The 25,740-nt window shown below is 42.6% G+C and overlaps 1 protein-coding gene across 1 annotated transcript in view; it reads right to left on the bottom strand.

Moving 5' to 3' along the window:
• ST8SIA1 (ST8 alpha-N-acetyl-neuraminide alpha-2,8-sialyltransferase 1) overlaps positions 1 to 25,740 on the bottom strand; it is a 161,017-nt gene that overhangs the window by 37,139 nt on the left and 98,138 nt on the right. The window contains exon 4 of the mRNA XM_075898340.1: positions 19,762 to 19,854. Coding sequence (XP_075754455.1) covers positions 19,762 to 19,854 — 93 coding nt within the window. The remainder of the gene's footprint in view (positions 1 to 19,761; positions 19,855 to 25,740) is intronic.

Here is a 25,740-nt window from a genome sequence, read left to right as displayed (position 1 = left end):
ACTCCTGGAAAGGACAAGGCCTCAGGCAAGTGGGGAAGGGGAAGGGGAAGGGACAGCCCTGAGAGCCACCTTGAGTACTCCGCCAGGCCCTGAGGCAATTGAGCCCTCTGGCCTCCCCTCCCCATCAGTGGGCCTGTGGGTAATGAAAACTGGGCATGGTTCTGCCTTCATCTTTCCACACTAGCCTGCACAAATGAATAGTGGCAGAGGTGCACAAAACAGACTCTCTGCAACCCATGTTCTGAGCTAGCCTCATGCAATGCTCTCAGAGAAACCACTTGATGCCTTCAGAGCTTCTGCTTGAGGAGATCTTCTCTCAGATGCAGGTGCTATTATTATAGTCCTCAATCTTTAGTGACAGATCAAAGATAAAGTGTCTCAGCTTCACTCTCTAGACAGATAGGATTATACCTACTGTTGATTGGTTTGACATGCTTTGTTCGTAACAAATCCATGCTGTGACTTATCACCTAACTCACTTCTAGATCAGTGGTAGGCAGACTGCTGGGGTTCCACCTGCAATCCACAGACCCTCTGACAGCCCCCCTTCCCACACGCCTCATGCACTGGGGCACCAAAGCCCTGCACTTCCTGTGGCTCCTCCCTGCCTCCCTTCCCAGCACTTGTGGAAGAGGAGCAAATCACCTGATTCACACTCCATCCCCACTCCTCTCCTTCCCTCCCAGAGCTGGAACACCACAAATCAGCTGTTTGTGGTGTTCCAGCTCTGGGAGGGAGGGGAAGGAACAGGGGCAGAGTGCTAATCAGATGATACCTGGGGAGGAGCAGGTAAGTGTGGCGCTCCAGTGTCCAAGAGCATGAGAGGCATGTGGGGGAGAGGGCAGCCAGAGGGCCCACAGAGCTGCAGGTGGAACCCCAATGAGCCACAAGCTGCTGGAGCCACTTGTGCAGCCCACTATTCATGGTTGCTCATCCCTGTTCTAGGTGTTTGCAAATTGATTGCTTGATTATTTGCTCCATTATTTTTACAGGTACTGAAATTCAGCTGACTGATCTTTAATTTTCTGGCTTGTCCTTATTCTCTTTTAATAGATTGGCACTATATTTGCCCTTTTCCAGTTCTCTAGAATCTCTTCTGTCCTCCAGGACTTTTCAAGGATAATCACTAATGGCTCAGGTATCTCCTCAGTGAGCTCCCTGAATATTCATTTCTTCAGGCCCTGATTACTTGAAAAGATCTAACTTGTCTAAGTAATTTTTAACTTGTTCTTTCCCTGTTTTAGCCTCTGATCCGACCTCATTTTCACTGGCATTCAACATCCAATTGATATCCTTTTTGGTGAAAACTGAAAAAAAAGTAATTTAGCACTTCTGCCATTTTCACGTTTCTTCCCCACCCCCATTGAGGAAAAGTCCAACCCTGTCTTCAGTCTTCCTCGTGTTTCTAATATAGCAACATTTTTGCTACCTTTTATGTCTCTAACTAGTTTAATCTCATTTTGTGCCTTGGCCTTTCTAATTTTATTCCTACTTGATTTGTTTATATTCATTCTTTCTAATTTGATTTATATTCTATTTTTGTAGGACTCTTTTTTGAGTTTCAAATCATTGAAGATTTCCTGGTTCAGCCAGGATGGTCTCTTGCCACAATTCTTATCTTTCCTACACAGGGGGATAGTTTTGTGCCCTTAATAATGTCTCTCTGAAAAACTGCCAGCTCTCTTGAACTGCTTTCCCCTTTAGACTTGCTTCCCATGGGATCTTACCTACCAACGTTTCTTGCGATGTATATACTCAGCACCTAGCAGTCTCAAGGTGCTACTATAATACAAATGATTAAAAAATGATACAGTCTGTGGTGCTATTGTAATTTGATAATCATCTTTTTGCTTTTTCTGGGACAGGAAAGCTATCATTGTGAGGTCTACCTGGCTGTATGTAAAAATTTGTGAAGGTGAATTTGATACATTTATGACACTCATTGAAAAATACAGTCAGTAATTTTGCAATGTCTGGTTGTACAAAAGAACATCGCATCTAGATGTAGAGTCGGTGCTACCCTTACTTCATGCACTGAATAACTGTACATCTGATTTTTGTGTAAACAACACACCTCTTATCATTTCAGATGTTTTTCCAAATTGCTGATTAATGCTGTTAAGAGAAACTAATATCAATGGAGGCAAGTGCGCAGTCAAGGACAGCAAATACAACAATAACCAGAAAATTTCTCTGTTTGATGTCTTATAGCAAGGGGGCAAATATGTGTATGTTTAAAGAATATGTTTAGGAAGGGCGACTAGAAACACTTGTCCCCACATCTCAGTTGCACTAGGAATTTTACAATACCCTATGCTAAATAGAAGTCCCTAAAAGTAGGCAGATACAGCTCCCTGAGAATATACAGGTTCTTCTGGTGGGGTCAAGATGAACTAAGGACTCTGCATGATTTAATCTGAATAATGGAGTCTCTGTTCATAAATACAGGCAGTCCCCGACTTACGCGGATCCGACTTATGTCGGATCCGCACTTACGAACGGAGCTTTCTCGCCCCGGAGGTCGAGGTAGCGGATTGCTACCTGCGAGCTCCGGGGCGAGAAAGCCCCGTTCGTAAGCTGCTCCATGCCCCTGGTCTGCTGGAGACTGTCTCCAGCAGACCAGGGGCACCGGGCGGGTTCCCGCGCTTCTGAGGCTTTGCCAGAGCAAAGCCTCAGAAGCGCGGGAACCGCCGCTGCTGCCGCTTGAGACCCGGTGCCTGTGGTCTGCTGGGGACCGTCCCCAGCAGACCACAGGCACCGGGACTCAAGCGGCAGCAGCGGGCGGGTTCCCGCGCTTCTGAGGCTTTCCCTGTGGTCTGCTGGGAACCCGCCCGCTGCTGCCGCTTGAGTCCCGATGCCTGTGGTCTGCTGGGGACGGTCCCCAGCAGACCACAGGCACCGGGACTGAAGCCGCAGCCGCGGGGGGTTGGAGGGGTCCCGCGCCTCTGAGACTTTGCCAGAGCAAAGCCTCAGAGGCGCGGCACCCTGCTGCCGCTGCTGCTCTGCTCCCCGTGTCCCTGGTCTGCTGGGGGGGGGGGCCGCGGATAGTATGCCCCCCCACAGCAGACCAGGCTTTTGTTTTGGACCCTGGAGCAGAGCAGCTGGGGCGCTGCGGATTGGTCCTGCAGCACCCGCTCTGGGCACTACTGGACCAACCCGGCAGCACCCCAGCTGCTCTGCCCCAGGTCCTGATTCAGCCGCTGCTGGTCAGTTTCAGCAGTGGCTGAATCAGGACGCCTGGGGCAGAGCAGCTGGGGTGCTGCTGGGTTGGTCCAGTAGCGCCGAGGAGCGGTGCTACTGGAGCAACCCAGCAGCACCCCAGCTGCTCTGCCCCAGGCGTCCCCAAGTCAGCCACTGCTGAAACTGACCAGCGCTGACTACAGGAAGCCCGAGGCAGAGTTGCTCTGCCCCGGGCTTCCTGGAATCAGCGCTCATCAGTTTCAGCAGCAGCTGACTTGGGGAAGCTTGGGGTTCTTAAGTTGAATCTGTATGTAAGTCAGAACTGGCGGTCAGTTTCAGCAGCGGCTGAATCTGGACGCCCGTTCCGACTTACATACAGATTCAACTTAAGAACAAACCTACAGTCCCTATCTTGTACGTAACCCGGGGACTGCCTGTATGCACGTTTTCATTGACTAAACATCTATGTGGATAATGAGAACTTCCATAACCCTACAGAGGATTTAAACCAAAATGCAAAGCAAAAAAAAAAAAGAAATCTCTGGTGTTTCATGGCAGAAATGAACCATTGATTAATGGGAGTTAAGAAGAGACTTTCCTTATGGTAGCTGATTTGGACTATATTGTGGAATTCCTTGCTGATCTGAGGCCCCACTTCCATTTGCTTTGTTAGACCCTACCAAGTGTCATGTTCATTAAGTTTCTGGCTCTCTGCTGGATGATTAATGCCTTCCCTCTCCCCACAATCACTTTAACTATATTCCCCCAACAGCACCATCAGAGGCAAAGCTGTTGAAATGTTCCTACCACTGCCCTTTTAAATTCAGTAAGAGGGAAAGACCCTTTTCTTACTTCATCCAAGGTAAAGAGTGAAGTTTTCGGTTAGAAGCAGAACCCAACACCAGTAGACAGAATATATATAGATTCAGTCTGCCTCACAACACGTGGTACCCTATTTCACTGCACCTCAGATCTGCCCGGGGAGAAGGGGCAAGAGAGATTAGGGTTGCCAACTTTCTAATTGCATGAAAGAAAACACCCTTAGAGTTGCCAGGTGTCCGGTATTGATCCGGACAGTTTGGCATTTTTGCCTCCTGTCCAGTAAAAAAATTCAGAAAATACCAAACACCTAAAACATCTGATACTTTCTGATTTTTTCCAAGCCAGAAGGTGGAAATCCTGGGCTGTCCGGCTCAATACGGAGGCAGCCTGGCAACCCGAGGGCTTACCGGGTTCTGCAGGGGAACTGTCCGGCCCCGCACAGGGAGGCAAGATGGCGGGCAGCCGCCAGTAGCCTGTTTGGGTCAAAAAGCCTCACCAAGCGTTTTTTAAAGGGGCCACACTGGTTTTTTTTCTTTGCTTAACAACTCTCAGGGTCCTTTTTTTGTTTGTTTGTCTGTTTTGTTTTGTTCGGTATTTTTTCTGAAACCATCTGGCAACCCTAAACACCCTTGCCCTGCTCCCTGCTCTTTCTCTGAGGGCCCATCCCCTGCTCTGTCACTTGTTCTCCCTCACACTCACTCTCCTGCTCATTTTCACCAGGCTAGAGCAGGGTGCGGGAGGGGGTGAGGGCCTGGCTGTAGGTGCAGGCTCTGGGGTGAGGACAGAAATGAGGGATATAGGTGCAGGAGGGGACTCAGGGTGGGGGAGGGAATTGGGGTGCAGAAGGGAATAAGGGTTCCAGTTGAGGGTGCAGGGTATCTATAGGGTGGGGCTTGGGATGAGGGGTTTGGGTGCAGGAAGGAGCTCTGGGCTACCGTCAGGTAGGTGTATGTGTGGGAGGTGGCTCAAAACTGGGGCAGGGAGTTGGGATGTGTGAGGAGTGTGGGCTCTGGGAGGGAGTTTGGGTATGGAAGGGCTGAGGGGGAGAGTTAGAGTGTGGAGTGCAGATCCAGGAAGTGCTGACCTCAGGCGGCTGCCAGGAAGCAGCGACTTGTCCCTTCAGGTCCTAGGCAGAGGCAAGGCCAAGTGGCTCTGTGTGCTGCCCCACTTGCAGGTGCTGCTCCTGCAGTTTCCACTGACTACAGTCCATGGGAGCTGTGGAGCCAGCACATGGGATAAGGGGGCAGCACACAAAGCCCCCAGTGACCACTCTTGGCCTATGAGCCAGAGGAACATGTCACCACTTTTGGATGCTATGCAGAGCCTGGTAGGGAGCCTGCCAACCCCATACCGACTGGAGTTTTTAATGAACCAGAAAGGTTCCTTTCCAACCAGGTGATCTTGTTGAAAACTTGAACACCTGGCAACCCACCATGGCTATGTCTAGACTGTAAGCCTCTTTCGAAATCACATCACAGACACCTTTCCCTGTGGGAAAGGCCAAGGGAACACACCTCAGAGGAGGAAACTGAGGCAGGAAGCACCTGCAAGTGTCATGTTTGATCAGAATGGGCTCAGTGGGAAGGCCTTGCATGTGAGAAAGAGACATATAGGGTATGTCTAGACTGTGGGGTTTTTCTGGGAACGCATTTGCTCTTTCACTTTTTTTTGTAGATGAGCAAACATGCTATTTCAGAAAGCCCCGTATACCTGGTTCTATGAGGAATAAGTGCTCCTCTGAAAGAGGAGGCATTTCTGCCATTTGCCCCCATCTAGATGTGGCCAAATGGCAGAAAAAACGTCTTCCAGAAAAGTAATAGGAAAGCTATGCAAATTGAGGAGTGCAATTTGCATAGCTTTTTCTGAAAAAGGCTATAGTGTAGACCTAGCCATAGTGTAAGAGATTACACCTCCTACTCATACAATAGCTAAGGAAAAAATGAAATGGCACAATACATTGAAATAAAACATGACTGTGATTACCTAGTGTCCCAGGTCATGTATTTGAATCTAGACTATGACCTGTCAGGATAGCAAAAGAAATATCACACCCAGCATATGTAATAACACTTCTGCAATGCATTCAAGGACGGAAACATTTGTTTTAAAGCACACCCTTCTCATTCCAGATACTATAAATGTTAACCCATTTTCTAAGGGGGTACTTTGAAGTGAAGGTGTGCTTGTGCGTGGCCCAGTGTATATAAAGTGGTCAAAGTCTTATTTCACAGTGGTCTGCTCTGCTCTCTTTTCTCCAGATCTTTTCAGTTTTACAAAGCCACCATCCAGATCCTGTGTACCTTCCACAAACAATGAAAACTAAGAATAGCTCTGGTACTGAGTCAGCATCCATGCTTTAGCTGGCTGCCTTTAACAGCAGGTGTTAATGAGATGCTCTCTCAGCTTCTGGGAGTATTTCCTCACAACTAATAAGGGGAAACCAGTGTGGGAGAAATGGATGAACAAATAATGGATGAACCATTTGAAGGGACACTAATAATGGGTTCCGTTTCTCCTAACAGAGACAGTGATGAATTTGGCCCAGCATATTTAAGAAAGAAAACCTTTCTTTACCACACTGAAGCATAAATGGCATATCAAGTTATCGAAGATGACAGATATTTTTAAAATAAATTATATTCATCGTTATGCTCTTTGCTACCTTTTGTCCTTCATTCAGTTTGAGAGTGACATTCCATTTATACTGAATTTCAATTTATTTCTGGTTCTGAAGTGCCAGTGCAGTGTTATTTAGCTGCCAATCCAATAAGGAAATGAATAATATACTCCCACTGCAAACTCAAAGAAGGAAAACTAAAACCTTCATGACTCCCATTAGGAAAAAAAAAAGGATAAAAATATGTCTATATGTATTAAGATTGACAAATAAAAGCACATTTTTTAACAAAACAGACCTTGAATTTCAGAAAAAAATTATTAATGCTCTTTTAATTTGTATGGAGGAGACAGGGAGAAAAGCGGGCATAAAGAAAGTGATAGACGCTGTTACACAGAAGCCAAAAACAAAGGTAAAATCTCAAAAGAAAAAACCCTCTAGAATCAATCTAGCTAAGCCCTAATCAGACCCCAGTAACTGTAGTGTCTGAGCATTTCACAAATACATGTATCCAAACCACATCTTTGTGAAGTAGGGAATTTTGATTATCAGATTAGGAACAGAAGCACAGAGAGAAATTACAGCCATGATTCTTCAATGTCCTGAACCTTGGATAGTCATTTACATCCGGATGACATTTGATTGATGACCATTCTGATTGGACAGTATTTGACTGCCAGCTACTTTCCAAAGATGTAAGTTATCAAACAAGGTGAGACACAACAGAAAATCAGGACCTAAAATCTAGACCTTTACAAGTGCTTATGTGTCTAGCTCTCTTTGATTTCAGTTGAAGACGAGGCCTAAATGATTTGAACAAAGTCACAGAGGAATTCTGTGACAGAGAATTGAACTCTGATCTTGCAATTCCTGGACAAATTCTTAACTACAAAACACAGACTAGGAGGGGACTGATCCTCCACTGCGTTACACTGGTTTTACACCGGAATTAGTCTACTAAAGTCAACATACTACAAACTGAAGCTCTGCAGGAAGGTTGGTGGCTGGGAGCCCTGCTGCAGGGGACAGCGGCCAGGAGCCCTGTTGGGCCAGCAGCAGTAGGCAGCACTGGAACTGGCAGATGGCAGCCTTGGTGGGGCAGCAGAGACAGCCCTTCTGTGCCAATAGTAGTGAGGCCAGCATCCTCACCAGAGCCAGGAGCAGAAGGGCTGGCATTGACCTCACCTGGCCCAGCAAACTCCCTTGTTCGGGACCTGTCAGGGAGGTCTAACCTGTATCATAAAACCAGTGTGGAAAATTAGGCCTACGGTGGTTTCAAATAGGACAGGAATGTTCAACATTGTTATGGCTCTGAAATGTTTCTCTGCATATGAACTTTCTGAAAAAGTTCCATTTCTAGAGAAATTTTGTCAGTAGTATCCGAAGCACTAATAACCAGGCAGAATAGGATAAATTAATTAGAAACTTTGGAATGTGTATATTTAAATGGCATTTGCTGTTCCTATACAAAAAGAGGGGGAAATAGTGAGACAGTTTGATTTGGGGGAAATAATTTACTTTTCCTTTTACTATATTTAAAAGTATAAGCATTCTCCACACCTAAGAAAAGAAAATCCCAAAACTTTGTGAGCTAAATTTTCTTCTAGCTTCCCTTTCTAAGACTGCAACATGAGAAAAAAAAATATTTTAAAATACACAAGTATAGATGCTTTTATGTGCTCCAAATTGCTATAACATCAGTTATTAAGTATTTGAAAATGAATTCATATATGACACATTTTAAAATAGCCTACATTAGGGTAGAAAAAATGTAATCATCGTAGTATTTCATTTGTATATAAGAGACAGACTCTTAAAAGCCTGATCTTGTAAATATTTATGCAGATGGTGCCGACAAGAGAGCATCAGATTCTTCAACCTTGGGATGTTTTTCCACGAAGAAAGATTGCTAGGTAGAGATGGGATCCATCTAATGAAGAGGGGAAAGAACATCTTCACAGGCAGACTTGCTAACCTAATGAAGAGGGCTTTAAAGTAGGTTTGCTGGGGATGAAGACCTAAGCCCTGAGGTAAGCAGGGAACTGGGATACTGGGAGGAAACACAAAGAGCAGGGTGTGATGGGAGGCCTCCCAATTCAATTCTGAGAAAACAGAGCAATTAGCCAGTTATCTTGGGTGCCTGTACATGAACACAAGAAGCCTGAAAAACATATAGGAAGAATTTGAAGTCCTGGCACAGCCAACCAAGTATGATGTGATTGGAATAACAGAGGCTTGGTGGGGTAACTCACATGACTGCAGCATTGGTGGCGGGTGCTGCAGACCCACCACTGGACAACTAGGCCCTGGTGCCCCCACCCCTTCCCTGAGAACCCCACTGCCTCTCCCATTCCACACCCTACACCTGAAGGTCCCTGCTACTCACTGTGTCCCTCCTTCTCAGGATGGGAGAGTGAGGAGCCACACAGACAGTCAGCAGCTAGCAAACTGAGGAGGCTCAGCTAGGCACTCCTGGGGCCAGTGGCTTGGCAGGACCTTCAAGGCAGGCGGAGTTGGTGCTCAGGGAGTCTGACAGCTGGACCTGGCACTCAGAAAGGCTGACAGCTCAGCCCAGTGCTTGGGGAGGCTGCTGGCTGGGTGCAGCCTGACTCTGATGTTGCTAGAGCCAGGCTGGCATTTGGGGGCCAAGGGAATGTAGGCTCGGTGTAGTGGTGAGGATAGGGGTTGGCAGCAGCTTGGCCCAATGTGGCTGGAGCTATGTCTATACTGTGCCCGTTTTGCGCAAGAAATATGCAAATGAGGCTAAGCGTGGAATATAGCCGAGCCTCATTTGCATAATGAATTAGGCTCCATTTTTGCGCAAAAAAACCCTCTTCTGCAAGAGCCGTTCTTCTGCATTTTTTCCAGAAGAACGGCTCTTGAGCAAGAGGGATTTTTTGCACAAAAAGGAGCTGTATAGATGGCTCATTTTTGCACAAAAGCCTTTTGTGCAAAAATGTTGCCTCGTTAATTATGCAAATGAGGCTCGGTGATATTCCATACAGCCTCATTTGCATATTTCTTGTGCAAAACGGGAGCAGTATAGACATACCCTGGGGCATGTGGGTCAGGGTTCCTCCAGTCAGTGGAGCCCCTCATGGTTTTTCCTTTTACCGGTGGAGGGAGGGGGAAGTCCAGGGGGGAGGAGGAAGTGCCAAGTCACTGACACACAGAGGTGGGGCCATAGGCGAAAGGGGTGGGGATAGCAGGCTAGTCTCCCCAAAGCTGAGGTTCATGACAGGCAGGGGAGAAAAAGTAGAGGAGTTGTACTTTATGCAAGAAAGCCGAAAGATTTCTCAGAGCTGCAGTGTGAAACTGGAGAAAAGCCTGTTGAGAGTTTTTGGGTTACGTTTAGAGGCAAGAGCAACAAGGACGATGTCGTGGTGTGCATCAGCTATGGACTACCAGACCAGGAGGATGAAGTAGGTGAGGTTTTCTTTGGACAGCTAACAGAAGTTTCCAGATCACAGGCCCTGGTCCTCATGGAGGATTTCTCTCACCCTGACATGTGCTGAGAGAGCAATACAGCAGAGCACAGACAATCCAGGGCTGGGGACAACTTTTGTAGAGTGCTGGGGACAACTTCCTAGTGCAAGTGCTGAACGAATCAACCATTGGCCATGTGCAGCTTGACCTGCTGCTCACAAACAAGAAGAAATTGGCAGGGGAAGTAGAAATGGGTAGCAACACGGGAAATAGTGACTATGAAATCGTCTAGTTTAGGATCCTGACAAAAGGAAGAAAGGAGCGCAGCAGAATACAGACCCTGGACTTCAGAAAAGCAGATTTTTACTCCCTCAGGAACTGATGGGCAGGATCCCCTGGGAGAAAAATATGAGGAGGAAAGGAATCTAGGGAGCTGATTGTATTTTAAAGAAACCTTATTAAGCATGCAGGAACAAGCCATCCAGATGTGCAGAAAGAATAGCAAATATGGCTTAACAGAGAAATCTTTGGTGAGCTTAAACACAAAAACCCCAAGCTTATAAGAAGTGGAAATGTGGACAGATGACTACGGAGGAGTATAAAAACATTGCTCAAGCATGCAAGGATGTAATTAGGAAAGCCTAAGCATAACTGGAGTTGCAGCTAGCAAGGGATGTGAAGGATAACAAGAAGGGTTTCTACAGATACATTAGCATCAAGAAGATCATCAGGGAAAGTATGGGACTCTTAGGGTATGTCTACACTACCCCCCTAGTTCGAACTAGGGGGGGTAATGTAGTCATACGGAGTTGCAAATGAAGCCCGGGATTTGAATTTCCCGGGCTTCATTTGCATAAAGCCGGCCGGCGCCATTTTTAAATGCCGGCTAGTTCGGACCCCGGGCCGCGCGGCTACACGCGGCATGGACTAGCTAGTTCAGATTAGGCTTCCTATCCGAACTAGCTGTACACCTCGTGGAACGAGGTAACTTAGAGATAGATAATGTGGAAAAAGCTGAAGTACTCATTGGTGGGTTTTTTGTTTGTTTGTTTGTTTGCCTGTGTCTTTAAGGACAAGGTCAGCTCCCAGACTGCTGCACTGGGCAACACAATATGGGGAGGACATAAGTATCCCTCAGTGGTGAAAGAACAGGTTAAGGAGCATTTAGAAAAGTTCATGTGGCCAGTTGCAATGCATGTGAGGGTGCTGAGGGACTTGGCTCACATATTTTCAGAGCCATTGGCTATTGTCTTTGAAAACTCATGGCAATTGGGAAAGATCCCAGACAGCCGGAAAAAGGAAAATATAGTGCCCAGCTTTTAAAAAGGGAAGAAGAAGAATCCAGGGAATTACAGACCAGTCAGCCTCACCACAGAACCCAGAAAAATAATGGAACAGGTCCACAAGGAATCTATTTTGAAGCACGTGGAGGAGAGGAAGGTGATCAGGAACAGCATGAATTCACCAAGAGCAAGTCAGCCTGACCAGCCTATTTGCCTTCTATGATGAGATAACTGGCTCTGTGGATATGAGGAATGTGAATGTGATATACTTTAGCAAAGCTTTTGATGTGGTTTTCCACAGTATTATTGCCAGCAAGTTAAAGAAGTATGGATCGTTTGAGTGGACTATAAGGAGGAAAGAAAGCTATCTAGATTGTCAAGCTCAATGAGTAATGATCAACATCTAGCTGGCAACTGTTATCAAGCAGAGAGTCCTGGGGTCAGTCCTGGAGTAGGTTTTGTTCAACAACTTCATTCATGATCTGGATGATAGGATGGACTGCACCCTCAACAAGTTTGCAGATGACACTGAGCTGGGGAAAGGTCTATCTTCTTTTGTTTCAACAAGACCAGACTAACACGGTTACATCTCTATTTCTATTTAGCCCAGGATTTTTAGGGTCTAGTAGCATTATGTATTTAAGCTCCCAGGCTTATCTTTCGAAAGGGTTGTGCAGGTTTCCTTTGATGATGTGGACTGAAGGGTCAGATGTAGATAGTGACTGAGGAAGCACATGACCCTGTCTCTCAGGAAGATACCAGAGATCCACAGATTTCAGAGACAGAATCCACTGCTTGTCTGAAGAGGAAGAATAAACCCACCACAGAGGAATGAATCAGAAATAAAATCGGGGAATTTTCTTTCCCGCTGCAAGTCCTACAGGTGTTTTTTTCTGCATAAAGGAAAAAAAGTATAACAGACTCACATGTTATTAAGTTTCTCATTTTCAGGCATATTAGATTCAGTCACAGATTTAATTAACTTATGAAAAGAAAAGGGCAATTCAAGTATGAAATTCATCTTCATTAAGCATATGTTTGTCTCTATAACATATAATGTTACTCTGACATGCTTGCTACTGAGAGACTGAAAAAAAGAGAGTGGGTGGATGTGTGGGTGTGTGGTTTTTTCATCCTCTCAGTTTTCAAGGAGCATAAACCACAATTGTATCTGTAATACATTTCAGAACACTTTTTCAAATGACCTTTTAAGGCACATCAATGAAGTTTGTAGATAGAGCTGACTGAAATAGTTTTGGATTTTTTTTTGTTGTTGCAAAAAACAAAGAGGAAATATATATTTTGAAGTTTTCAAAATAGGATTTTTTTACTTTGAGGGGAAGAGAGAAATCATGAATTATTAAACACAAGCAATAATGCAGAATCTTGAAATACCTCACTGTTCACCTTTTGCCATGATAAAAATTGACCATTCAAATCCTGCTTTTTGTTGCCTGTCTCCTAGCTTGTTCTGGAGCTATGACTAAACTTTGTCTTCAACCTCATGACCACTAAGGTCCCTTAATAGCTGTGGTGAGATGTTTTGTCCAAGATTTTTTGACAGTTTAAATGAATTATATCAACTGATTTTCCTTAATCCATTACTTTACTGCTCCATTTGAAGGACTTTCCTTTGCCAGAAAATGTATTTTACCATGACCTTCCAGTTTTTTATTCTAATTTTTGTTATAATTTCTACCATTTATCCAGGGACAGACATAAGGGCTTAATAGTCTATTTTCCAGGATCACCCCTTGAGGCTTTTTTAAAAATTTAAATACAGATACAGAATGAATCTCTCTAGGCCTGCACACACTGATCTGGCAACATCTGTGATCCAGCATGATTTTAGTTAGTTGGATGTCCACTTATGGCTGTGGCCAAGTTTCCCATGGTCTAATAGAGTTTGTTTTCATGCACCAGTGACCCTGAAAACTTGCAACTTTGCACAAATCTGCACAGCTCTATGATAATGCGACATAGTAGATTGCACACATATAGCATTCTTTCATAATTTTTAAAGACAATACACTGGAATGTTCGACATAACACTTGGCAGAAGCTGATTAAATTACCATTCTTCTCGATTTTCTCACAATTTTTCTTTCTCGTTTCATCTTCTCTTTCTTGTTTCCTTTCCTATTTCAGTTGTTGCTACCTTTAGCATCCTGCTATTTAAAAAAGAGAAATCTCCTGCTATATTATGTTGAATCCATTCACTACATTTTGTATAACTTTTGCAGTAATATGTATACACATATTTACACAAATACTATATGTGAATCTGTGTGAGTATATTATATGTCTGCATGACCAGTTTCTGGAAGGTTAAAAATCATTACACCACAATTTGAATGCTGCTAGAAAATAAATAGATGATATTTTATTGGTAGATTAACTGAGGACTAATATTATCCAGCTTTCTCAAATTATATTATTTCATGACTGAAGTTCCTTTCCACCAAATAAAGAAAGAGAAACTAATTAACCTCTCTGCATTTGTTGGACATGTGCATCTAACCAAAGACTTTTAGCCTGTAGCTCAGACTACAGCAGGATATCTCACTCATTGTATTGTCTCCAGAATTTGGGAACTTTTCTTGAGATTAATGGCATCGTTGTGGATGCTGCTAAAAGGGAAAGTGTTTGTACCAAGAATAAAGGCAGTTAATATCCAGGAAAACTGCAAAGAAGTTCCTACTATTGCTTGGATTTACATATATGCATTATAGGACATCCTTTAAGGGAAAGAAATGGTTGCTTTCAAGTTGTTTCTAATGGTTAAAAATCCCGTGTTGGATGGTAATAGGGACAGAGTAGCCAAGAGGAAACACTAGCTTTGGACTTTTAAAATGGAGACCTTCACTCCACAAACTTAAGCATTTAGGGTTCTACCTGTTTATAAAATCGAATATTTTTTCTTGTGGATTTATTAGTGCTGCATGACCACATGTCAAGTAAAGGTCCAAAATGAAATATGCCGGACATTGTATTTTAGCTCAATTGCTAAATTAGTATTAAACCGTACTTTAGAATCATCTGCAAGATCACTTTATGATATTATAAGACAAAAATGTGTATTAAAATGCTTTCTGTACTGGTGATAACTATTATGTCACTATCAAGCTCCTGAATTAAAATGTGTGAGATATACATACCCATAAAATACATGTACGTATTCTTACAAAAGATAAATTAAAATAACCCCTAAATGGGGAAATTACTTGCTAATTTCTGTGCCTGCTTTACAAGAGTCATATACTAAATGCTACTCTCCCACTAACAAAATACCATACAACTCTTTCCATGGCCTTTGATACACATGTGCGGAATCCTGAAATACTACAATTAAAAATGGAATAAAAGTAATTTTTATCAGAATGGTTCATTATATCAATATGCCAGAGACATGGTATATGAATAAGTTAACTTATTTCTTAAGTAAGTGACTTGCCCAAAGGCACACACAGGAAACCTATAGCAGGGATAGGAAATGAACCCAGATCTCCGAGACCTTTTCCATAACCTATATCACAAGATCAGCCTTCGATGGGTATTTAAACAGTTTTCTCAGCATCCATTTACTATACATTTTCTTTTAAACACGCAGTACAGCTGCTTTGGGTGAAAGTTAGCCAGCTAACTACAAAGCCAACTTAGCTGTGAATTGAAGTGGTCAAAATATGTCAGCAAATTCTGACTATCAATCTAGTCACATGCAGGCTGTATATAAGTACTGGTCATCATGCCCTTTCCATGTAGTAAAGTCTCCAAGATGTAGCTGTGTTAGTCTAGCTTAAAACAAACCTAAAAACAAACAAACAAAAAACAAACAAAAAAAGTGGTCCTCAGAGCATGTCTAAACAAGGAAATAATTTTGAAATAATTTTTTGAAATAATAATTAAATTTGAAATAATAACTCCTAAAATAACTATTTTGAAATAAGCTTATTCTCCAAAAAAAAAGCAGGAGTACAGATTTCAAAATAATCAGCCTGTTATTTCGAAATAACAGGCTTGATAGCGTGGACACTCCACTTATTATTTCAAGATAAGGGCTCACAGACTAACAAAAGAATATACAGTAAAACTCCAATAGTCTGGCATCCAATTGTAGGGCACTCCTGATAGTCCGGCATCAAAATGGCAAGAGCCTAGTGAATGAGCTTCGGCAAAAAACAAGTCACAAGGCAGCAGCGGCAGCATCTGAACTGAGTGAAACCGGATGGGACCGAGTCATTCTGCGCCACTGGCATTGTGTGACACTGGACAGTGCTTGTGCTACAATAAAACGGGTTAAAACACTTTATATATATATATAAAACCAGTTTATAGTACCTCCTGATAGTCTGTCATATCTGATAATCCAGCACCACCTAGGTCCCAAACGTTCCAGATTATCAGAAGTCTACTGTAGATAGTATCATGAGATTTCATGGGCACAACTCACTTCTTCAGGTGAATGGAGCAAGAGGCACAGAGGAGCACAGAAGCCTCAAAACTGTAAAGTAGAATTCTGTGCCCCTCTGTGCCTCTTCCTCCAGTCATCTGAAGAAGTGGGTTGTGCTCACAAAAGCTCATGATACTGTCTATATTCATCTGCTAGTCTCTAAGGTGCTATAGACAACTTTTTATTTTTTAGTTCTTTCCATGTAATATAAATGATTTTCACTGATTGTCTGGCACTCGCAGAGCCTTAGGTAATACTGAAATAAACTGTCCCTAGAAGTATCTACGGACAGAAGAAGAAAGCTATGATGTTATATTGAATAGTAATATGTGGGCATGAAATTGAAGAAAGAATTACAATGTACTGGCAAATACAAAAGGGTGTAGTGTTAAGTTTGCACTTGCAATGTTAATGTTATTTCTTATATTTTGAGCACTTCATGTTTCAATAGAAATGTTCTGATTTCAATGCTTGACTGGCTTTCAAAACTATCAAGAGCCAATGTAGAGCCTACTCTTTGGATGGTAAAAGTCAGCATAGGGCCTTTGACTTCATTAAAGCTATGCTGATTTACATCGTGTGAGAATCTGTCCCATAGCATCCACCATCTGGGACTGTTTGACTAGATGCTACTAAATGATTGTCCAATGTGTTTTAGGAGGCCCATGGGAGGGACCCTCTCTTCTACAGAGCCAGAAAATGGAATAACCTTATGGGGTGCCATTGTCGCCAAAGCCTGCAACATTTTAAAGAATACTAACCCCCCTAAATCCATTTATTAAGAGGGTACTTCTTTTGTTTCATCCATTTAAAACAAGGCTTGATCCTGCCCCCATAGGTAAACAGGGATGAGGGGAGTGAGTGGGATCAGACAATGTAAAACTTCCAGTAGTTAAATGGGGCAAGACTAGGCTCATACTATGGCAAAGTGACTTTCATCTATTTTTTATGGATGACATTCCAGTTATGTACCAAGCAGATGCTCAACTATGACATCCTAACTGGAAGAGTCCTAACTGGAACATGGCTTTGTTTTGGCCCTTTGTCTTACACTGACAAGTAAATCGGGAATTTGGGGTTCTTCTTCTCAGCCTGTCTTTGGCAAGTCACTTTCCTCTCTGTGACTAAATTTGCTTATCTGTTTAAGCGAAGACAATAGTATGTGTTCCTCACAAAGCTATTGCTAGGCTTGTGACCTCATATTGAAAATAGCTATAACAGTGCAGAATTTTATTATTAAATCAGTAGGACAGTATCAATACTGAGAATCTGTGTGAACACTGACTGCTGCTGAATCCATCTGTCACTGACACATTTGCTCCAGAGGTAACATTGGTGCAGCAAAAGACATTCAGACTGATACTGTAGAATAGAGGGAAGCTCTGAAGACTGTATTCAAACATAATAACTTGCATCATGAGAATTTCATATGAAACACCTCAATCCAAATAGCATGGAAAATGGGAATTAAGTGGTGCACTGGCTGCCTGCTCAGGGAGGAATTTTTGCTCTAATTAAAAATTTGTACTTGTACCCTAGTATTGCCATGAATTGTATGAAGATAAGTCAGCAAGAGAATTCAAATCTTTGCATGCCCAGTTCAGGACATGGCATAATATATTACATAGGCATCTGAAAAATTCATATTGAAATAATCAAACTCACCTTTCACCCCCCAAAAATGAGCATATGTTTGGAATTTTGAAATGCCCAAACAAGCATAACATCATTTGGTTTTTCACTGCCCTGCTCAAAAGTTTTACATGACCTTCATTATATCCTATAAACATTGAGATTTTTATTAATATTCTAGCCCATCGCCTCTTAGTTACATTTGGGAGCTTGTTCTAGTATAGAGGGAAATGATGTTAGCTTAGATACCAATGCCTGTGTGATAATTATTGGCAATAGTCTGACTTTTTAATGGCATCTAATGTCATTTTCAAGCTCCATAGAAAATTGCTTGTGCAACCTTGAAATAAGGTCCTCACCACGTCCAATATGTCTAACCGTAACATATCTGGCAAGGATAAGTCTTCTGGAAAAGGTGAATGGTGATGCAGCATCAATTCACTAAATTTGCCATGGCACACTTGAGCAGTAATTGAGATGTCAAGCCTCATCAATATCAAACTACTTAACGTAAGTACAGGAGGAGATCAGAAAAATGGTAATTAGGGTAGAAAATAACATTATCTGAGGCTAGCTGACTATAGTTCAAAGACTGATTCACATCAAAGCCAGAAACCTGAGTACCATTGACCTTAATGGAAGTTTGGATCAATAGCCAGCACTACACTTCATTGGGAGCTTCTAATCAGAATCCCAAGCTCTTGTAAAGAACAGAGATCTTGATTTGTGTTCTACCTTTGAAGCCCATGCCCACCTCTAATATGTTTAAGGTTAGCTGTAGCTTACAATGCAGGGAAAATCATGAGTTTGAGGAACATGTCCAGGGAAGGTCAAAAGAGTGTTCTGTAGCATCAGTGTGGTCGACAGACTCTCCGGGCATCTGAGCAAAGGGGGGTGGCTCCGTGAGGGCCTTGGGTAGAAGGGGCAACACTGGAGCTAGCCTCCCCCAGGCAGCCCTCAGTACTACCTGGACTGTGCCATCCTGGGTTCAGTTGGTGATTTAAAGGGCCCATGGTTCCAACCACTGCCACTGCCACTGCCACAGTAGCTACAGCAGCTATGTGCTCCAGGCCCTTTTGATTGCCGGGTCCTGGGGCAGTTTCCCTCGTTGCTCTCCTCCCCCGTCAGCAGGCCTGTGTAGCATTCATGCCACTTTTCATTACCGATTCAGAGACAAGAGGTGGTTTAAAAAACATCTCCTCATGACCTGACTTTCTGGAAGAGAATGGGGACTTTATCAACCTGTTTAATGCCTCCAAGCATCCACCAGTTTCAACTCTGTGTATCTGTCCTCCCTCCCTGCAACTCTGCCAGCTACCTCACTAAATGGCCACATTTCTCTTGAGGGATCAGCTTTTATTGCAACCACCCTCATCGCCCTCTGCCCACTCTCCCTACCCTCAAGGTATTGCAAACTGCTTAAAGGAAAAACAAACAAAAGACCTGACACTATTCAGCAGAAACTCTCCTCTTGCCCCATTCTCCTTCCACTCACCATTCCCCTTCTCCCTTCCTTCTGCTCTCATCTCCTATCCTCTGAGGTATCTCTTTTATTCTCCTCAACCAGCTGCCCCTCAACCATATTTCCTCCCATCTCCTGTTTCCCACTCTATTACATTAGATAATTCTTCAGTCCTTCTTATTGTCAATGCTTGGAAACTCTGTCATCTTTCACTCCCCTTTTCCCTCATGCTTAAGCTATTCAATCCTGCCAGTTACTTGTTTACAAAAGTATCCAAAATTTGTCCTTTCCTAGACAGCCGTACTGAAAAAACCTTTGTTCATGGTGTGACAATCTCCTGACTTGATTATTGTAACCAACTTCCTGAAAATAACACTGCTCGTGATTCCCGTCCATTTTATTCAAAATTCCATAGCCAAACTAGTGTTCCTCACCTACTGCCTTCACCACTTCGTCCCACTTCACAGATTTCTTCATTAGCTCCATAGCCCTTCCACTGTCGTGCACTTTCAGCAAGTGCTCCAGGCACTGGTCTGCCATAATCTAGCTCTGTAAAGGGCCTCACACATTTGGGTAATAACTAGATAATAGAGCAGATTTTTAAAAAATCATGAAAAAGATGAAAAATTGTGTCTATGTTTTCCCTGTTCTTTTACTTCATCTAAACCTGAAATTTTGAACATTTCAACCTATTCTAATAAATAATGCGGGTGCAAGGGAGGTCTATAGAGTGCAATAATCAGTTCTGGCTTTGGTTGTTTTCAAGGTTGTCCTTGATTACAATATTATCTTAATTTTAAAGAACATAATTCTGACATATCAATATCAATATCTATGAATACAGATGAAACCTTCTCCTTACTGAACAAGAAAAAAATGCGCTTTCTACCTTTTCTCAATTATACTGGGATTAGCCGTCACCAGCTGTGTCTTGGATCCAACATCCTTGCTGTATTCACTGGACAGAGGAGGAAGGTTGCATCTGCAAAAACAAGAAAGATTTGTAATGATCATGTTTCAGTTTCAGACTTTTTTTATTATAGGAATTCAGTTTGCACATAACCTCATGCCAGCTCACAGAATACTGGGCGAAATGACAATATAGTATTTGCCATACTAATGCTGGGCCAAATGACAAAACGATTATGGGCTAAGTCTTCAGAATTACTTACACCTTATTTAAACATCAAACTTTTCCTATATGTGTAGCTGCAACAAGGTATTTTTGCATTAAAATGTAGGTAAGTGCAAATGCATGCACTTTTGAAGAGGCAGTCCTATATCAGTGCATTGACAGTAAACTCTAAAGCAAATGAAGAAAATTGCCTAGAAATTAAATGTCCCTGTTAACAAACTATAGGCAAAAGGGGACAGATATACATTTCAAGTAACTTTTTCAAAATCCTGTTCCTCTTTGTACTTTTCTTTGTTGGCCGATTGTATCCCAGAATGCATCATTCTGTGACATCACAACCATTGTGTCTTGCAAACTACAAAGCTTGTAGTATTTTTATGTCACATTGTGAAATCTCTTCAGTGGATGAATCAACAGGACACCACAAGTGGAGGAAAACATATTTTTACTGGTTATTTAACATGAATTTCTGTGTTTAAATGCCTCCCGTGATGTGGCTGCAGGAGACATTAAGTACACTACTCCACCTTGCACATCATTTGTAGGAAAGAAGATATGTAAAGGGGAAGACCGAGAGAACTAATGTGACAAAAATTATTATGTAAACTTAACTAGATCCAACTATTCCACAATGAAGAGATGGAAGAAGGAAATAATGCTAAATGTAGGCCTAAGTGCACCAACCCCCTTACACTGTTATACATCTCAATGAATACATCTCATGCAGAGCCATGTCGCTTGCCTGCCTCACTCACTAAAACTGCAGCATAGAGAAATAGAGCATGACCTAAGGCAGCATTTCTCAAGTTGGGGGTCCTGACCCAAAAGTGGATTACAAGCCTATTGCAGGTGAGTAACAGTATTACCATCCTTACTTCTTTGCTGCCTTCAGAGCTGAGCAGCCATAGAGCAGTGGCTGCTGGCCAGGCACCAGGTCCAGATTATGAAAGGAGCTGAAACCCCGAAAGGCCCTGCATGCTGTGGCTCTGCCTGTCAGGGCAGAAAGTTAATCCAGCCCTGCCAGGCACCCAGTTCCGAAGGCTGAAGGCTTTGTGCGCTGCTCTTCTCCCTCTCCACTCCCTGGTTGGAATGACATGTGGCACTGCTAGCAGAACTTACCTGCAGGCTCCACCTCTGCCATTCCCATTGGCTGGGAACCACAGCAAATGGGAGCAGCAGGGGGCGGTGCCAACAAGTGTAGGGCTGTACAGAGCCACCTGTTCACCCCCAGGAGCTGCACTAGATAAGTGCCCCAATCCCCTGCCTCCTCCTGTACCCTTCCTCTCTCAGACCCTGAATCCTCAGCCTGCACCTGTATCCTTACTGCCCCCAGACCTTCCAAACTCAGCCCCCCTCCTTCATTCTACCTCCCACTTAGATCCTGCCCCACCACCCTAAGGCTGCTCCTGCACCTTACTTCCTGCCCAGACCCTGCACCCCCAGCCCACTCCTGCACCCTACCTCTTGCCCAGACCCTATATCCCCATCCCGCTCCCTGGCAGTTCCTTCCCGCACACTGAACTGCTCATTTTTGGCCCTATCCTGGAGTTTGGGAGGCTTCACAAAATCTACTAGCCCCAGATCCCTTGCCAGACACCCAGCTCTAAAAGCTGTGCTGCCGCCAGCAGCAATGCAGAAGTAAAGATGGCATGGTATGGGGTGGTAAGTAATTACTTCTTTTGGAAGCAGGCCTGAAATATTTTCAAAAAAGGTCCCAGAAAAAAAGTTTGAGAGCCCCTGATCTAAGAGAAAGAAAGAGGGCATGGCCAAGTGTAATAGCCTTGCTTTTTCTGATCCCTTCCAGAATGCATGCTCAAAAGAGATGGAAGCCAATCAAAAAGGTAGAACAGCTTCTGGCCACTTTAACCTACTACACTCACCCCAGGGTCTATGGAGACTCAAAAGTGAAACAGGGAAGGCTGCAGTATAGACAACACCATCATTTCATATGCATTCCCTTTTCTCCTGTTACCAGGATGACACAGATTTTTGACCCAACTCAGATCTCAGATCCACTTGCTCCTTTTTCAAGCTACCCTTTTGTGTTTTGGCACCATACTCTCCCCCAGTTCTCTTAAGCTCTCCGTTCCTAGATGTCCGTTTTATAGGACCGACCAGGTACAAAACTGCTCCATTAATCTGTCCCTTTGTGCACTACTTCCAGGTGTCGTGTATCTGTAATGGACATTGGTTGTTCTTTCCAGACAACAACTAGATTCACATTTCATGGGACCTGTATCCTATAATGTTCACAGATTCTAAATGTCTGAAGGGTCAACTAGCCATGACTTCCTACATAACACAAGGCACAGAAGTACCCTTCAATAATTCCTGTAGGAATTCAAGCACCTCTTAGAAAAGCATCCAATCGTCATTTAAAAATTGTAAATAATGAAGAATCCACCATGATTTAAATTACCCTCACTGTTAAAAATGTTCCAATTTTATTTCCAGTCTGAAAAGTTGTATGCTGTTGTACACATTCCCTGAAGAGTGACAATCAGGGCCAAGTACCATCCCAGTCTGACTGGGAAAGTGTTTTCACTGCGTTCACTGAACAGCCTTATAATACCTTTATAACATGAGGAGGAAATTCAGTTGCTGACCTAACTGATCATGTGTGCACTATGTTATGTGCAGAGCTGGCAGGTGGGAGGATATATTTGTGTGTACATTACATTCCATTGTTTCTATGCAATTTTAAGCATAGTTATTACTAATGCAAATCTGCCAACATCCTCTAACAAAAACAGGACAGTGCAACTTTGCATATGTTTGCATAAATTCTGATTCAAGCCACCAGAAGCATGGGTTTATATTCATGCTGCCAGAAAACTGCAATGTGAGAAGATAATTTAAGTCATTTGTACAGAGCCTATATGCACATTGAGGAAAATAATTAAGCTTACAAGCCACATGTCACTATTGGATTTTTTTTCCTGTGGATGTAATTCTTTGTTCTAAGAAAAGAGGAATATTAAGCCTTGAGCAATCTGGGGTTTTGTGTTATTTTTGTTTGTTTAGATAATTATTTTTCTCATTAAGAAGGAGGCTCAATGACTACTTTTTTTCCTGGAAAAAAAATCTCTTATCAACATTTTTCGATGACATTCCAAACAAATAATTTCAATACACATTTTTAAAGCATTTCAAACATTTCAGTGTAAAAAACAGCTGGAAAATCCCACTTTGTCTTTCAGTTTTTTGAAGTGGAAATAGAGGGAAAGTATAAAATTCCATGAATTTTTTAATTACATGAAGTATCTTAGGGTTTGGAGTTGATGGGTTTCTCATAATTTTTTAAAATAAAATATACTTACCCCTTGTCAACAAGCTCTAGTATCCTTAGCTATAATTTCATTAATCAAAAAGTAATTCAACAAATGCAGAAAGTAAAGCCACTTTCAACTCTCTGTAGTAGTGCTGTTAGAAGCACATTAATGGATACTAGAGCACCAGCAATGAAAAAAAATGTTATCTCCTTTTATTTTCTCTTAAACATTTTCTGTGCAGCTGTTCTGAACTGCATTTGATGTCAGAGGGCAAATTTAAGACCTGAATATAATGAAATCCTAAGTATGAGGAAAGCATGATTAGCAACAAGCTAAATATTTGCTTGAATTTCTGCCTCATAAGGGAACCTGGATTTTGGATTATATAAAGATGAGATTGAGAAAAGTTAAGGAAACAGAAGGTGACTTGGAGACATTTTAGTATCAGACCTAATTCTTAACTCACACAAATCACTTTCAAATTGCATATGAGATCCCTCCATTAGGCCAGGTTCTGGCACCTTCACTAATGTTGCATAATATCTTAGCTCAATGGGACTCCTTGAAAAATAAGGTAATTACTCAGCATGAGTAAGGGGGGCAAAATGGAGCCCCCAGTGAGCATCAAGCACATTGAAAGAAACAGTTGAATGTTCCAGTGTCCCAGTGAATGTACCCATCTGTTGTTACAGGCAAATACGACAGATTGTCAATCCAGCTAATAGACTTTTTCAATTTGGAATAAATCTCAGTATCTTTATATTTAAACACACATGAACAAGCAGATCGAGTTTTCACTGACACAAGGTACACTCTTTCTTAATGTTTGTTTAAACCATTTCCTATAATTGCATCTTATACCTTTATCACCCAAACACATAATACATGTTTGCTTTTATAAACCAGTCCCAGATGCATCATTTCAAATCAAGTTCCCTTCATCAATAAATATCTCTCCCAGCTTGTGCAGCAGCATGGACTATTAAGAAATTGGCTGAGCATCTAGCTGGAAATTCAGCAAGAAGCCAGCTGGTCAGCAGAAGCCCCTTTGCTTTTTTCAATTATTTTTTAGGTTGGTTCGCACAATGCCAAGTCCCAGACAGGTGTTGGACAGACTGTGAAGTGGAAGTTTCCTATGAGAAAGGAACATGCATTTTTAATTATACTGCAACCACTTATTATTCATTTAATGAATCCTTTGGTCTTGGGCTGGGGAAGGAAGGGAAAAGAGTTTCTTCAGGCCAAGAGTTTATGTAAATCCTCTGCCTATTGGCCTCAAAACAATATGGATTTAAATACACTGGTCTTTGAATTATTCTCACTGAAATCAAGGTTCTAGAAAAAAAATCAACATGCAGCGTTCCCCATGAGGTGGTAACTCTTTCACAGCTGAGACCCTCATACTCTATTGGGAAACCAAGAGGAAACATAAAACTACCCAAGATAGTAACAACTGTTCTATGCTTATCCCAGAAACAAGTCACTCTTTCCATATCTTACTTGTAATTCTTCTTACCATATTTGTTCTCTAAACTCCAAAAATCTAGATGGATGCATTGGTCACCGACAGGCTTTGGGTGTAATTCTTTATGGAAGACTAGAGAATTCACAAAGCTTTACAATTCTTGTTTTCAGTGTATGGTCTTTCTGCCCTTCAATTACTAAACAGATGGAGGGGCATGCAGGCCAAACTTGAGTGACAATGTAACGCCAAGCACCAGGTTGTAAGCACCAATCACTCAAATTTGGCTTGGTGCCATCCCACTCCTGTTGTCATGATGGCTAGGCCAGCCTTAAGAGCTGCTGTGACCCTTTGTACCAGGTCACAGTATACAGAGCAGGGAGTGAAGCTCAATCCCACAGAGCAGGAGGCACTGCTGCAGGGTGAGTTTATTTAAATCAGACAAACAGAAAAACCGTAAAAAAAACCCAATAACCACAAAATTTTCACCACTGTAATGAGCCTGCAGCCTAATGATAGATTATGATACTATATGGTACTAGATAGTCTTACCCTCTGGGAGGAGTCTTTATATGTAGATGCTGCCAGGAGTCAGCGCTTATTACAAAACCAGCTCAGATAAACTCAACTGGTGGTTTCACTTTTGGAGAGGCCACACAACTGACTTGCAAAGCAAGCTTTAGCTGCACAGGTAAAGTTGCAGAAGGGAATAGAAATAGTTTCACAGAAACTGATACAATATATTTGGTTCTACCTACAGCTCTTTAAAAAGTATCAAGTTTAGCAAAATTTAGCTCAAGATAAGAAATGTAGCAAAGAGCACATGCACCCAATGCTTAACAAACTTATTTTTATCTGGTGGCCATGCCCAAACTCTACTTCCTCTTCTGGATAATCAAATGAAGAGCAACAACCAATCTCAGTACCAGTGAGAGATAAGTTAGCCCCTTTGCCTTTTGTGAATGACCATGTGAAGACAGGTACAATCATAATTATTTT

The sequence above is a fragment of the Pelodiscus sinensis genome, chromosome 1 (genome assembly GCF_049634645.1).
Source record: "Pelodiscus sinensis isolate JC-2024 chromosome 1, ASM4963464v1, whole genome shotgun sequence".
In the NCBI taxonomy this organism is placed as follows: Eukaryota; Metazoa; Chordata; order Testudines; family Trionychidae; genus Pelodiscus; species Pelodiscus sinensis.
The sequence above is the reverse complement of the archived record's forward strand: the minus strand, read 5'-3'. Positions and strand labels throughout refer to the sequence as shown.